Here is a 14922-nt window from a genome sequence, read left to right on the forward strand (position 1 = left end):
CCACACAGCAGATTGGGAAACACACCAACCCTGCTCCAGGGGTTTAAAATGGTTGGGCACAGGGCAAGGGTATGTTTGTATGGAGACCCATATTTCAAATATTTACTGTACCTGACGATGAAATGTAACTTTCCTACATTGAGTTGTCTGCTGGTTGGGTGGGTGGGTGGGGGGGGGATGGTCAGAGGAGGTGTCAGAGACCTTGTGTGTGTGTGTGTGTGTGTGTGTGTGTGTGTGTGTGTGTGTGTGTTTGTGTCTGTGTGTGTGTGCATGGCCTGCATTTTCTACTAGTGACAGCACAAACAGTCAGTCCCGGGATATGCATGATGTGGCATCAGCTCTGGCAGACTAAAATAGTGCCTTGTGTGCCCAACAGAATAACCCCCCTTTTTTTTTTTTTTTTTTTTAACACCAGCTTCCTTCCTATGGTAATTTGTAAGCCAGAGGTGGCGGAAATACGTCAGTTATGTGGGTTCTCTGAAGCTTGACTGTGTCTCTTAATTTCGGATGAAGGGAATGGGAGAGGAGGGGAGGGGGGGGGAGAGGAGATTTTAATCACTCCTGTCGCTTTAAGGACACTTATCAAAGCCTTCTTATGCGAATAGAAAATACCATGAGCCACTGAGCAGCCAAGTGACGGACTGGAGTGGATTTATGGGAAACTCAACATTATCTGAACTGGAATAGACCGCTTCATCGCCTCATGGAGTTTGATCACACACTGGATGGTTGTCTTACTCGGACGGTTCGGATCATTTAGGAAATATTGCGCATAAGTAGCTCTCAGACTTGGGATCATTTTGCCCCTGAAGCGCAGAGAGGAATATGGCTTAAAACTCAAACGCGTTACGGGATTATTCACTCATCCGACAACCACGATCGATACGTAACGTTACTAGTTCGCCAGGCGTTTTTGTTTCGGACGGATAGTATCCCGAGCTCTTTATTTGACAGTCTTGGATCATGGATTGGGGTGGTGAAAAACAACAACGGGCAGCGACATGATTTCTCTGCGCTGTCTGCGGCATGCAGCGAGGTTCGGCTGTAACGCTGCTTGTTATTATTCTGATGCAACAAAAGTTACAAAGCGAGAGTGATGCGTGGATTTTAACTATTTCGCCGTTTTGCACCTGCTTTCACGGATACCGCGTCGACATAGTGCAGATTCGTGACAAAATAACGCGTGGATCCGCGTCTCTTTGCTCCTTCTCTACCGCCTGAGTGGGATACTTGAACATTTTGCTTATCGTAATGGAGATTGGGGAGGTTTATACTCAAGGTCATTGTGTGTTATAAGGCTTTATTTGCGTTGTTATTTACACACACACACACACACACACACACACACACACACACACCGCGCTACCTTCACGTTATAGCGCAGCCTACGATCCTCAGTCCGGTGTGTGTTATTTGTTATTACGCGGTGCAGCGAGCGTTCAGCAGAGCACCGACTGTGGAGTTTTATATTTATATTTCTGTTTGGTTTTTTTTTGACACTGCGAAGCTTACACTAACAACATGGATGGGAAATTGAAGCAGGGTCGGAGATGCCGATCCAAGCGGGATAGGGTGCGGAGGTTGCGGGAGACAGGAAGCAGAGACGCCCGCAGCCCCGACCCCAACTCCTCCTGCTCCGACAGGGAGGGACACAGTCCGGGGAGGGACGCCGCCTCCCTGCCCGGTAAAAAGGCGCCGCACCCCGCAGCCGCCGCCAGAGCTCCACGTCCCCCCCGGCGGAAGAGACGGGAGTCCAGCTCGCAGGAGGAGGATATCATTGATGGATTTGCTATCACCAGTTTCATCAGCCTGGACCGTCTGGAGGTAAGGAGGAACCGGATCATTACCTGTGTGTGTATGTGCTGCATTCTTCATCAGTGGAGTGGCTCCAAAAGTGGAGGTCCTTGAGGCCCCCCTCACTCACCAGCAGCGTGAGGACTAGTCTAATTTGTCTCCAATTTGCTTGAGATGATGCCAATTAAAAACTGGATGAGGATGACTCTTCTGATCATCTGATAGGCTAGTGTAAATCAGAGATTCTTAGAGGTTCAGATCCCCCCCCTCAAGGTGTCCCTGATCAATCCTTGGTTTGATTCTTATCACACAGCTGTTGACAGCTGTAGAGTTCAACACTAAATCATAAACAGCACAGTTGTTCTCTTATTGGGGTCCCTGCCTGGTTCATGGAGCTGAATGTGTGTCTGTTTGTAGTCCATGACATGAAAGTGTGTGACAGCCAGTTTGCAGAATACTACAAGTTCAAGGCTTTGTGAATGAGATGTTAATCATTGGCAGCATATGGAGTGTTGTAGGAAAACAAACAGGTACTGCTGTGTCAGTAATGTCTCTGGATTGTTTTATATTCGGATGCTCTATGAGTTGTCAGTGCACTCTTGACATTTCGCTCTTTGATAAACTGCCTATTGCACCATTCATCTGTCACGAGCTGATACACCATGTGCTGATAACTCTGTTTCTGTCATTACTGTGTGGTATTTCTGATGTCAGAGGAATGATTTTAGGAAGAAAGGATGTTCTCCTGTGACATCCCCTTATCTCTTTTATCTCATTACGTTCCAAATGACAAATAAAACATCGCTCCCTGAGGGACGTGATGCTGACTGACAAGGCCTGTTTGTTTTTTCTGTCTCCCATGGCTCATTCTGGGAATGGCAGCACTACTGTAGTTAAAATATAAATCACTAGCTTTAATGAACATAGCTAACAATCTGTATATTTAAGGATGATGACCTCATTTGAAAGCTGATGGATCATACCACAGGCCACCTCATTTTAATGTCAACCTCCCATGTAGGCTTAGTGGTATTAATCAGTCATGATTGACTCTTCCCTCCTACATAGTGCTTAGTCAGTGTAATGGTTGGATGCTGATTCCCAGCAAAATAACTGAAATATAAAGCAGTTGTCCATCCTCATACATTGAATAGAAGATTCACTCACTTGGAGCTGATCATCAATTCACCACCTGCTATCTGCGAACAGCTTTAACCTGTCTGGGTCATCAGTGCTTATATTGCTATTCCATTTATCTCAGCCCTTCATGGTGCTTAGAGTGGGTGTGAAAGCAGAAGGGAAGAATAAAAGGAAGGGTGTTGTGAAACATGTGGTCATGCACCCCAACCACGAAGAACTGTCATATTAATCTAAGAAGTATAACACACCACCCACAATGGCAAAAACTACATAGCTTCTACAGATTGAAAATATTACACCTCATAAAATCCTACAATGATACCATACAATAGAAGGTTCCACAGCAGTACCTCCCCAAGATGTTACATGTTATCAAATGTGGATGAAATGTGTGTTTGCGCCCATTGTTGTTGATTTGTATGAGTGCAGTGCGCTGTGAGGTTTTATGTGTGAGTATTTCTGCCCTTTTGTGCTGCGTGGCTGCCACTTCTGACAGCTGCTGACTGTGAAAGACTTTGAGGATGTCACAGCAGCAAAGTGCTTCTCACTGGCATCTTCTGGCAGCATGCTGGTGTCTCCTCTGCTGTCAGTGCAGTGCCCTGCCCTATTGACTTCTAGGAAAGATATTGTGTGTGGGTTTGATGTAGTGGGAGGTCCTTTTAGTTCACAAGTTTCACATTTGTCCTTGTCCTACTGTCCTGTTCATTGTTGCAGGACGACCAGGTTGCATTTCTAAAAGGGTTTCTCTGTCGATGCTTTATCATGATAAAAGTGCTGCCTCTTTGGGTTTGAGGGGGAATGATGGTAAACAGTTATCCAATTTTTGTTTTACACATTCCAGAGCAGTAATAGTTTTCATACTAAAGTGCTAAATCCATGTTGAATGAGCACAGAGGAAACAATGCGCTCTACATAAGAGCTTATGTTTCAAGGCTAAGCAAATGAGGCATGATACAGCTCTATGTGAAATGATACTCACATGCCAGCTACTCGTTGGTAATTGGTCTGATTTGCATGCAAATGGACTGAGCTTATTAAATGATGTTGGTGGATCTGTTACAATAACATGATGGGGATGTGGACAGATTTTTTTTTCGTGTGCTTTGCCTCTTGATTTTTCCTGCATGTGGAAAATGAAATCAGCACGTTCACTTATACATATTCCATATACTGTTTACTGTTAGTGACAACAACACTCCCATTTGTTTCCAGTTAATAAGTTGCATCAGAGTGAATGAAATGCAGTCTTTTGAAATGTGTACCCACTGGAAAATCTCTTACAATCAGTCATGACTCACGCTCTCACCTACTTACTGTATGCTTGAGTGGAGCTCATGACCTACGCCACCTGTGCTAATTGCTCATCAATTATGAGGACGACACAGCAGCATTTGGCCAGGGAATAGCTCTGACCTATTGCATCATGCTCCAATAAGCTCGGCTGAGGGTGTGTGCGGTCCTCCTGACCTCTTCGAACTGACTGATGACCAGCATTGTAGTGTTTATGTCAGGCCTTACAGTCAGGCTACTGTCTCATTAGCATTCTGCCAACACCAATATCCCATCCTCCCTGGGTTCAATGAGCCCACACTGCCAACATACCAATATTTACTCTATCTTGTTTCTTTTAATCTCTATCTAAGCCCTTTGCCGTTCGCTAAAGCACTTCAGGATGAACATGTTTCATAAAAAAACCCTGTCACCTTTGGGTTACAGTCACTGTCATTTGATTGTCCTATTTTAGTCTGTAACTTGTGCACAGCTGCTACTGTCTGTTTGCAAGAGCCTGTGGTTATGGGTTTCTCCCAGAGCACTTTGACTCTAAACTCAATCGGTTGGTTGGTGTTGTTGATATTCCAGCTCCGCGCTGATAGGATCAAGCTCCCTTGATGAAGGCTTAGGCTGTACGGTGGTCTCGCCCGCTCCCGTAACCCGTTTCACTACAGCTGAAAGCAATTTGTAGCCGTGGCTGCATTTGATTATGGCGTGTTTATTTGCTTTGAATCTCCCACCAGTTTTCCATAGGAAAGCAGCTTACTTACCTGTGCAAATCGACTGTACAAACACAGCCGTACTGTTTTGTCACGGGCACCTTATTGTGATTAGAGAATGTTCGGGATGATTCAGTGATGATTCAAAGAGTGTAGCACAGTCAATCTGCTATTGTAGGCTTTTGAAAGGAGAAAAGGAAAACCTTGTATGTCCAGTTTGGGTGGTTTTAATATTTCTTTCTTGGAATGGTTTCTACTTCTCTTCTTCCTCTAGAGATACCTCTTAAAAATCTTTCGAATAAATATTAGAACGATTAATACCAAAGAATTTCTTACATGCCGGAATGTCAACCTCCTGGAGAAAGGAGGTTTTCACCTGACAGCAGCCCTATAAAACAATTACCCGCTGCGGCTTATAACCTCTAGAAGTCTCCCTGTGGGTATCGAACAAGTGAGCAGATAATAAAATGACACAATTATCCATCTGTCACACTATTAATAAGATGTTTGATTTGCTCCATTTGCTCTGTGAGTGACGTTGGAGTGGCAAATCCCCTCTCGTTAATCCACAATCCTTCTGTTCATCTGCTTTAACATGAATTTACAGATTTGTTTGGGTTTTTCGTTCCGCAGCGTGAGTTTCTAAATTCATTCTAATGGGGATTTAGGTTTAGTTGATTTAGCGATATTACAACAGTGTCGAGGGGCAGGGAGACGAAAGGCCAGGCATTCGAACAAAAATGGGTTCCATTTATAGAAGCTTTTGATGAGATGCAGCGTCTGTCTCTTTATTCATCCAGAGAAGTTTTGCTTTTTCATCATGCCCCTGCTTTGCACACTTTCACTAATCATCCTGTGCTGTTGGCCAGTGAGCAGCTCCACCAAAGCAATATGGGAAAATTAAGTCCCTTGCCCTAGGGGAGCTTGACAGCAGTTTTTAGGGAAGCTGCTGCTTCACTTTCTCCATCCATATTTTCTATAACATCAAGTGCTCTGATGAAGGCCTCAAACTGAGAACCAGTATTCTATTTTTTCTTACTCCTAAAATAACCACACTTGCAGCTCTGCAGCTCAAGTTCCACCGCATTCATTACTGGGCATCTCATTGTTAGCACTCAGATAGCACTGTGTGTTGCTTATTAGCAGTCTTTAGTACAGCTGACACTCAGGAGGACTCCTCTGTCAGAACCTTACTTGCCAAAGACAATTAATGAACACCCTGGTAGCACCTAGTAGGCAGGGCTGTATTGACACCCTCTGTGCTTGAGCTTTTCTTGAGATTAAGAGGTTAGAGAAGATTTTAGGTAGTTTGACATCCCATCTTTCCCATCTTTTCTTTGTGGTCAGCTGTGCGCTTCTGCTCTATAAGTGCAGGCTCTGATTGTCGGTTGGGTAACACAGTGCAAAGTGATACTGACACCCGATGCCACAGCAGTCGTTGCTGTAGTAAGACGTCTTGCTTCCATGGTGAGGCAGCAGATTTGTTGCAGGGGTTGCAGCAATCTTGCTTCGTGTTTTGTCTTTCCCCCGACGGTGATAGCGCTGTGCATCATATGCCGGCACTGACAAACAACTCCAGCTTTAATTAACAAGGCAGCCCCCCCGAGGCTCCGCTGTTCATTGGCTGACGCATCCCACGGAGAGAGCTTTCTTAATGCCAGTGGGATGTCCCCCGGCCCCGGCTCTCTGAAACTGTCACACACTGTAGGCGACAGCATGGCTGATAAATGCATGGGCACATTCACAAGCCTTCTCTGTCTCGTACACACAAACACAAAGGATTGAACCTCCACTGTGCATCTGTCCAAGCCATCAACCAGTGACCTAAATATATCCACCAAAGGAAGGTTCTAGTGTGTTGTGGAAGTGTGTTCATGTGGATCTGGACGCATGGCAATCACTTTCTCTTCCTCTGTGACTAAACGACACTTGTACTCAGCTATGGAGGATTTATGTGTCACAAAGTATAAGACAACCAAAGAAAATGCTTTCGGTTTACAAATTTCCAACAGGTCAAACACTAAAATTCTGTATATAGGATGTTAAGTGCTATTACATTCATTACTCATTAGTCTGCTGATTATTTTCTAGATTCATTGATTGATTGTTTTGTTTGCAAGATGTGACACATCACAGTTTCCCAGGGACCAGGTTATTGTCTTAAAATGGTTTGTTTTGTTTGACCAACAGCAGTTTGGCATTTCTGCTTAAAAATAACTCACCATTAGTTAATTCTCTATCTATCGATTTAATTAAACAACTAATCGTATGAGCTCTAAGGATGCTAATATATAAATGGAGTATATCCCAATGTGTAAAGGCACTAGGGGTGGGTATCATTTGACATTTTTAGATGCTAGTGCTGTTACAACTGGAAGTTTTGATGGAATATCTAAACACAAGCAGCAGTACAAGAACTTCATGGTATTAAAATTCACACCACAAGTGAACCAAGAAAGCCTGCAAAAAGAGCATGCTTTTGATCCCAGCTTTTGGTAATTGACAGTTTTCAAAGTCTGTGGTACAGACATTTTAGTTAGTACCAAAACATATTGAAGTTTTATGACCGGTCTTAGTAGGCACCAGGCAGAAAAGAGATCCATCTTTATCAGTGTTTCCTCCTTAATTTCTGAGGCTTTTAACCAGCAGTGCTGATATGTTTTTGGGAAGGTAGTGGGATAGATGCACGCTGGCCCTGAAGGGTCCTTTTTGAAGAGCTGTCAGTTGTCTATTTTGAGGTATCACTCCGCAGTCTGAATGTACCAGCACTATAAAACCCTCAGAAAGAAAGGCTCTTTGATTTCAGGTACCCATGACTCGTGAGGAATTGCTGAAATGTGCAGACAGAACAACATAGCTGACACATATTAAGTGGCATATAAAAGCACGTGGGTAGCTTGTTGTAGGCATATATATCCATTTCCTGCTTGTCGTCCCGAGCTGTCTTCCATCTTCCTGTCTCGGTGTTTTCATTGCGGTGAATGACAGGATGTAATTATGCTGTGATTAAGATGCTGTCTCCGAGCCTGCGATGGATTAGGAGCTGCACTGTTAGAAGGTTCCCCGGTAATTATCCACTGCTGATTTGTCCCCCCTTCTTGCCTTTCATAACCCCTCTCCGGTTCCTCGACTGCTTGATTAATGCATGTTATTAAACAATGTTAACAAAAGACATTTCATTTGAGCAGTTTGAGAAAAAGAAATTATTTGGAGATAACTTCATAGTAATCATATTTGTCATTCAGCTGAGGTATTTTCCAGCCCTGTGATTTTGGTTAATATATAATGGCGTACTTGGCCGCAGAAGCTCTGTATGAATGACTAGCAGGCGAGTGCTGTGAAGGATTTACAATAAAAATAATGAAACCTAAATAGAGAGGGCACTCTTTAAGTGGCTCATTAAGTAATGGCTGTTTTCCTTTTCAGCCGTGTCCTTCGCTGACAGAGAGCTCTGAAAGCCTGGCTTGCTTCAACCTTCACATCACTTGAATCCCTTTTCAACATTTTGTTTGCATGAGAGGATAGGTCATTTTTTCCAGTCTTGCAGACTCATTCAACACAAAGGTCTGTTGACTGGTCTTACTGAGTTGTATGCAGGAAAGTTATAACGCTGACCTTAACAATGCTTTCCTGCAAACCAAGGTGAACATTTTACATAAAGTGGTTTGCTTGGCCATGTTACTTTTAAAAAAGTCTTTGTAGATGCTTGTTCTTTTTGTGTTACTAGCAATCAATTTATCGGTGGTTTGAGCCAGGGCCGTTGTGAAAATAGAAAAACATGAAATCTCCCGTTATTACAACCTTCCTGTGCTCACTTAAATTAAAGGCAAGATCAGTGCTGTTAGAAGGCTTAGTCAAACTACAAAACTTTACAGAGTAAACACGTATGGCAAGCCAGGTTCTGTATACTTGAACAAAGGTGTTTTTAGGACATTTTTGTATCTTTCACATTTTTTAAAAGATGGTTTGCTTTGAGGCTTAGCTGTTCTCAAAGACCAACAGACTATCGAGTGTTGGCAAAAAAAACAATCATGCGTAAGCTGCCTGCGTACACTATTTCCCAGCCCTGTACATTGTATCTAGATAGCAGTCGAGCACTGACCACCAACTTATGCTAAACTAAATAACATATGAAAATGGCAAATTAGGACACCACTTTTAATACCTCTACATCTAAGACTAGACTATTTAACTGCATTCAACATTTGAGTTAAGGAAATACAATTTAGGGCCTTTATACACCCAGAGAGGATTCAGCAACATGGTAATGCTGGCACAAATTTGAATTCATCCAAACACTGTGCAGATTACAAATCAGCCTCCGGTCCATGTGGTCATGTTTTCAAGGAGGGCCTCATTTTTAAAGGCATGACTCATGCAGTCGTGACATTGTGCGGAGTCTTGCTGCATGTTTTCTTAATAGATCGCTCTTGGTGTGAAAGCAATTAGCGTTAACAGTTGTTGACATGCTCTTCTGTTACCGACACTTGCTACCAACACCAGCTCTGAGGGGAATAGTCTTTATAGGCCAAGTGATGCTGACAATAATTGCTCAGCACTCAGCCCTCCGTCTGAAATAAGATACAGTGATATGTTAGTCTGCAATTTATTACAGCTCATTGTTTGTTGGTATGTTGATTGTATTTGCAGCATTTAGCCTTTTCTATGTGTCTGTGTGTTTATGTGTGGGTGCAGGCAAAGCCAAGTAAGGACTGTTTCAGTTTTTTGTGTGATAGCTTTGGCAGCCATATAACAAACTGTGGCCAAGATAATAGAGCTTAGATAAGAGGGTGGTTATGCAATGTGGAATTTCTCTCTTTCCCATTGCCACTTCTCCATTCACTGCCTAGATGACATTTGCCTGACAACTCTGGGCTCAGCTGCCACACTCAGTTTTCCTCAGTTGAAATGAAGCACCTTGTCGGCCATCCACACTTTGCTCGTGGAATCTGAATAGCTTTGTGTGGCAGGTAGAGGAGTTTGTCATTGCTGATAAAGTAATGACCTTTCACCCACAGTACATCACTGTTTCAGGCTGATTATGTATTTTGTATTCTTGTTGTGATTTCATGGGTGAAAGAGGCATTTGGGCTTATTCTTTTATCCTGACTCAATATCTCACACGTAAGTGTGATTAATATTAAATGATAGGTTCTGATTTTTTTGAAGCAGTATCATCATAGTGCACCTACATTGCAAAAAATGAAGGACAAAATCCACAGTCCTTGTAGTGTGCAAAAATGCATTCCCAAGGATAAAACACCAGCAATAGAGTTATATTTGGAAGGGCCAAAAGAGGTAAAAGTCCTTTCTTTTTTCCCCACAGATATTGTTAGGTGACTCACAGTGGGAGCACGTTTACGACTTGGATGCGCATGAAACTCTCCTGGTTGAATCATCATTGCAAGTTAACAACCTTCTTAGAAAATATCTGGTTCTCTTCTCTTTTTTACATAAAAACACAACGGTAGAAGTTAACTACGACTTTCAAAATGGTAAGAAACATCTGATCACAGCTTAGAATTGTGATACATCCTCGATAATGGCGCGCATAAGCTTAATATTATGTTGGTGACAATCTGCAACATTCTGGGCACAGTTTTTGATGAATTCAGTGACTATGGCGCTGCGTTTTGTTATCAACTGCAACCATTAAGTGTTGTGTGTGATCTGGGGGTCATAACATATACTTGATTGTAGCATTATCTGAGACAGTTCCAAGTTATTTTGTTGAGGATATTAATAAAATAAATATTTGAACTGCAAATACAGAATGGGATCCACCTACTTTGCAACTCTCTAAACCTACATGCGACTGCCAGGATGAAGATAACCACTCAGTTTGGCTGACTCACTCTTTGAAATGCATTTTTGCACAGGAGGACTCTGGATTTTGCCTCTCGTCTCTTGTATCACTTCATGACATACATGGAAAGACAGGAATGATTATAGCCAGCCATAAATGTGAGTATTGTATTAATTGTAGAATTAGAAGCAGTTGTATGGATGATTTCAGCCTGGGTTTCAGTGGAGAATGTCTTGTGGTCTACATGCTGTTGTAGAGGCTTTTTGAACATGCCAAGATTAAATTATAGGGGAAACACTAAACCCTTCTGGATTCTTTATTATGTAAAATTTTTACTTAATATGAATATAGATGTACAATAAGAACTTCCATAAACAAGAGTATCTGAATTCAGGTCCTCATATTGGTCAAACCTTTGCTCAAAGAGCAGATTTCAGTCTAACTCCAGTTGGTATGCTACTGTATATCATCAGTTTTTAACAGGCTCAATCTGTTGCCAACTCACAGGCACTCCTCACATTATGAATCCTCCGAACATCTATGAAAGTCAATGTTGCAGCTGTGTGCTCAGCAGAGGGAAGAGGGAGAATGTGTTTGAAATATAATGGGATATATAATAAGGCATATGTAACAGTGCCATTGCAGTAAAGCCTGCAAGGGCAAGACAAGCTCTGTCACCCACAGTGAGATCTGGCTGACAGATCTGCCAAGGAAAAGTGTTGTCAGAGATTTTCTCCTCTACTCTGTCCCCGTCATTCGCTTCACTACGAATGCTTTCCTCTTTCCTTATATTGTACAGACAGCATGTACATTCACTGATGACTTCTCCCATTTTTTCTTTTTAGTCCGCAGGTTGTTTACCCATAGATCAAAGGCAGTAAACTGCATCTGTGCCCCTCTTGCAAACAGGCCACACAGCTCATTTCAGAGAGGCCACTTTGTCAGCGCGTCTGAAACGAGGACAGGCACCTTAGAGCCAGGAGGGCTTTACCCAAGGCGTGGAATGAGATCAAAATTACACACACACACTCTCTAGGAGCCTCAGCACAAGGCCAGTTGTTGAGTCAATAAAGAAAACAGGCTGTGTATGAGAGTGAGGGAACATAAACAGAACTCTGCCAAGCTACTGTTTGCATTCCACATCTCTAAGCCTCGTAGCATAGCATCTACTTTAGCCATGCGTAGTACAAATACCACGTTATTCATAGCCACGCTGATATTATGATTTGTAGGTATGGCCTGTAATTAAATCATGGATTCAAGCCAGTCACTGTCAGTTTTATACAGTTTGTTTTACAATGGGGAAATTTTTTAACTGGAGTTTTTCAACTGAGTATATTTTATGCAGGAATGAATATGGTTGTGTAAATAACAGAAGTAGTAGCAGTTGTAGTAGTGGTATCCTAGATGTGTTTTAGAGTCTTAGGTTCTGTTTCCCACTGTTCATTTTTGGGTAAACATGGAATACTTCCAATATATTAAATATTGACAGACAATATTGGTAATCAGCTGTTCAAACCAACATGTTTTTGCTTGGGATTTTTATTGATGGAGGCTCTTGAATGAAAATGGGTTGGAGTCTATAGTAAATGACACATCATTTCTGTGCCACATTAAACTTATTTTCTGGTTTTGTGAATAAAGGAAGACCACACTTAACTTAATTTCCATTGTATAATTTCTCATTATTCAACTGAAAAGAACTGGCTCAGCATGGCGTGTACATGCCAAGTCTGAGTTTCAACCAGGTTCAGAGTGAGGGCATTCTGTACTTGCCCCTAATATCCAACCCTCATTAAAGGTCGATGTTTGGCACGTCCATCAGCTTACCAAATATCTGAGAGGATTGGCTTGAAAATCATCTTTGGTCTCTGATGGATTTTTGTGGTCATTGTATGTTACTCATCAGCCCATAGATTCATGTCATCTGCAAACAAAATGTCAGACTTCATGATTAGTGAAAACCTTAACAATACCACACAAAACTGGCAGGCAAACTTCTAACTTCTTGAGTCAGTGATTTAAGTTAGTTTCCCATCTGCTGTGTAAAATATTCAGCCACTTAAAAACACATTTGTTTTGCTGGGTATCCTGTATAATCTGACAAGTTGAGTCATTATTATTAATGAACCTTTCAGCCTCAAAGGTGGTACAAAAGTGTTAATTCTTTTGCATTTCGAATGATGCTGTTGTTCCTACTGACACTACATCTTAAATGCATGTAAACACCACACAGAGATGTTCTATGTACTAGAGATACTGAGAGGATTTTGATGTCATTTAAAGATGTTCACTACACTAGAAGGTCAATTTGGAAGCCAGTTCCATTAAAAGGGCAGTTTGGAATGACATCTTTACATTTTACAGCAAGCTGTAGCTTTTGTCCTGGACAGGAGGCATGCTGGTTATTGCTTTGAAGTGATACTTTGCCTCAGTATTACTTTAATATCAGTCTCAATTTAACTAATCCCAACTAAGAAATCATCCTCCCTCTCACCATACAAGGATCTGCTGATTACAGTGCAGCAGATGTATCTGTTGAGAAGCAAGAACACATATCGTACTGCAAGAATCTTTAATTAATTAAACATGACAGATAGTCATCATCAGTGTCAACCTACACAGATGAGGCAGAGAGAAAAATATGTGGTGACACTAGCGTTGAACAAGTACTTGGCTGAAGCACGTATCCAGTACATTATATGTATAATGTAGTATCATCAGAGTAAAAGTGTCAATATAGCAAAAAACCCCACAAAAAACATGTTCTGTAAATTGTTCTCTTACTTTTACAATCAAAAACATTGTTCTGAAATCTAATTCTCAGGCTGTACTGTAATTTTTCTAAAATATATAAGAACTTCTAATCAACCCATCTCAATTACAATTACAAACTTCCATTTAGACATCCGGTTTAAGCCCATTTCGAATATGGTAACAAATACTATTTAGTTGGTTGAACAGACACAGATAATGGTGAACACGCTCATCCCTAGGTGACACCTATTGCTATTCTTCAAGCAAGTCTGCAATTTATAAATGCTAGTGTCTCATAATGACTGTCGTATCCAATTCTATACATAGTTTACATGTCTTTATCACTAAATTATGATTGGTCTTGTCAATGTCTTGCTGTGAAGAGGCAGGCACTAGATTTATTGGAAAGTTAGCATGAAAATAATTTTTTTCAAGAATTAAAGGAAATGTTATTCAGATATGGTAAAATAACTCCAATACCACTCAACAAAATTGAACCACACACCACTCTGATGATTACATCTAAAATTTCCACTTCTCAGAGGTCACAGCAGGTAGCCAGGACAAGCCGCGATGCCTATCTGTAGCTATGCGGGAGGCGAGCATCCATCGCTTCCCCCCAACACAGAGTCAAATGAGATCCCAACACTTCGCAGACACTTTGTTATCAGCCGTTAATGGGACACTTTGTGGGAATGAATACCTTCCCTTTCTTCCAGTGGCCTTCCCCAAGGCTCGCTATCAGTTCTCCAAATGTGCCACTGGTGTGAAGCGAGTATAGGGGGGTTGTATTCCAGCTTCTTGCTTAATTGCTTCCTGGCAGCAGAGGTAAGCTTGTTCTCAGTACATAAATCCTTCTATTTTCATTTATCTGCTCCAGGTGTTGATGAAACAATTCCCCCACTGGATAATCATATTTCCCCTTCCCGCCTGCCAAGACACTGAGAGGGAGATGGAGGCAACCCCCCCCATCCACCCCCTCCTACCCATCACACACACACAAACACTCACACACCAGTAGGTCTCTCTGTGTGTGTGAATTGCTCTCCTTGGCGTTTCAATTTGCACAATAATACAAGAGGTGGAAAACGGTTGCACACACTGACAGGCTACACCAAAGGGGTGGTGGGTGTATATGTGTATGTGAAGGGTGGTGCCACCCAGAACAGAGCAACCAGTCAATTTGCCAGTCATACATTTAATCAGTGAGTCAGTGAGTCAATCAATCAGTAAGCGTGCAAAGTCAGCTTGTCAATCAGTCAGACACGATTCAGCCAGGCTGCCAGCTAGTTAGCAAATCAGTCCGTTAATGAGAGAGTTATGAAATCCGTCATCAGGCGACGTCATCATATGCTCTCTGTAGAGGAAAGGTACAGAAGATTTTTCATTTAAAACATTTAATTAAAAAATTTGATGATGATTTTTTGAAAAGTA

General features: G+C 42.0%; 1 protein-coding gene across 13 annotated transcripts in view; it reads left to right on the forward strand.

Annotated features, from left to right (window-relative positions):
- Nucleotides 1–501: 501 nt before the first annotated feature.
- fbrsl1 (fibrosin-like 1) overlaps nt 502–14922 on the forward strand; it is a 274086-nt gene continuing 259665 nt past the window's right edge. For 9 of the 13 annotated variants that reach the window (XM_051423587.1, XM_051423588.1, XM_051423589.1 and 6 more), the window contains exon 1: nt 503–1824. In XM_051423587.1, the coding sequence (XP_051279547.1) occupies nt 1522–1824 (303 nt within the window). In that variant the 5' untranslated portion in view covers nt 503–1521. Of the gene's footprint in view, nt 1825–14922 lie in introns of all 13 variants that reach the window. The other 4 variants (XM_051423599.1, XM_051423598.1, XM_051423600.1 and 1 more) reach the window with 2 other exon arrangements.

Source organism: Dicentrarchus labrax, unplaced genomic scaffold (assembly GCF_905237075.1).
Source record: "Dicentrarchus labrax unplaced genomic scaffold, dlabrax2021, whole genome shotgun sequence".
Lineage (NCBI taxonomy): Eukaryota > Metazoa > Chordata > Actinopteri > Moronidae > Dicentrarchus > Dicentrarchus labrax.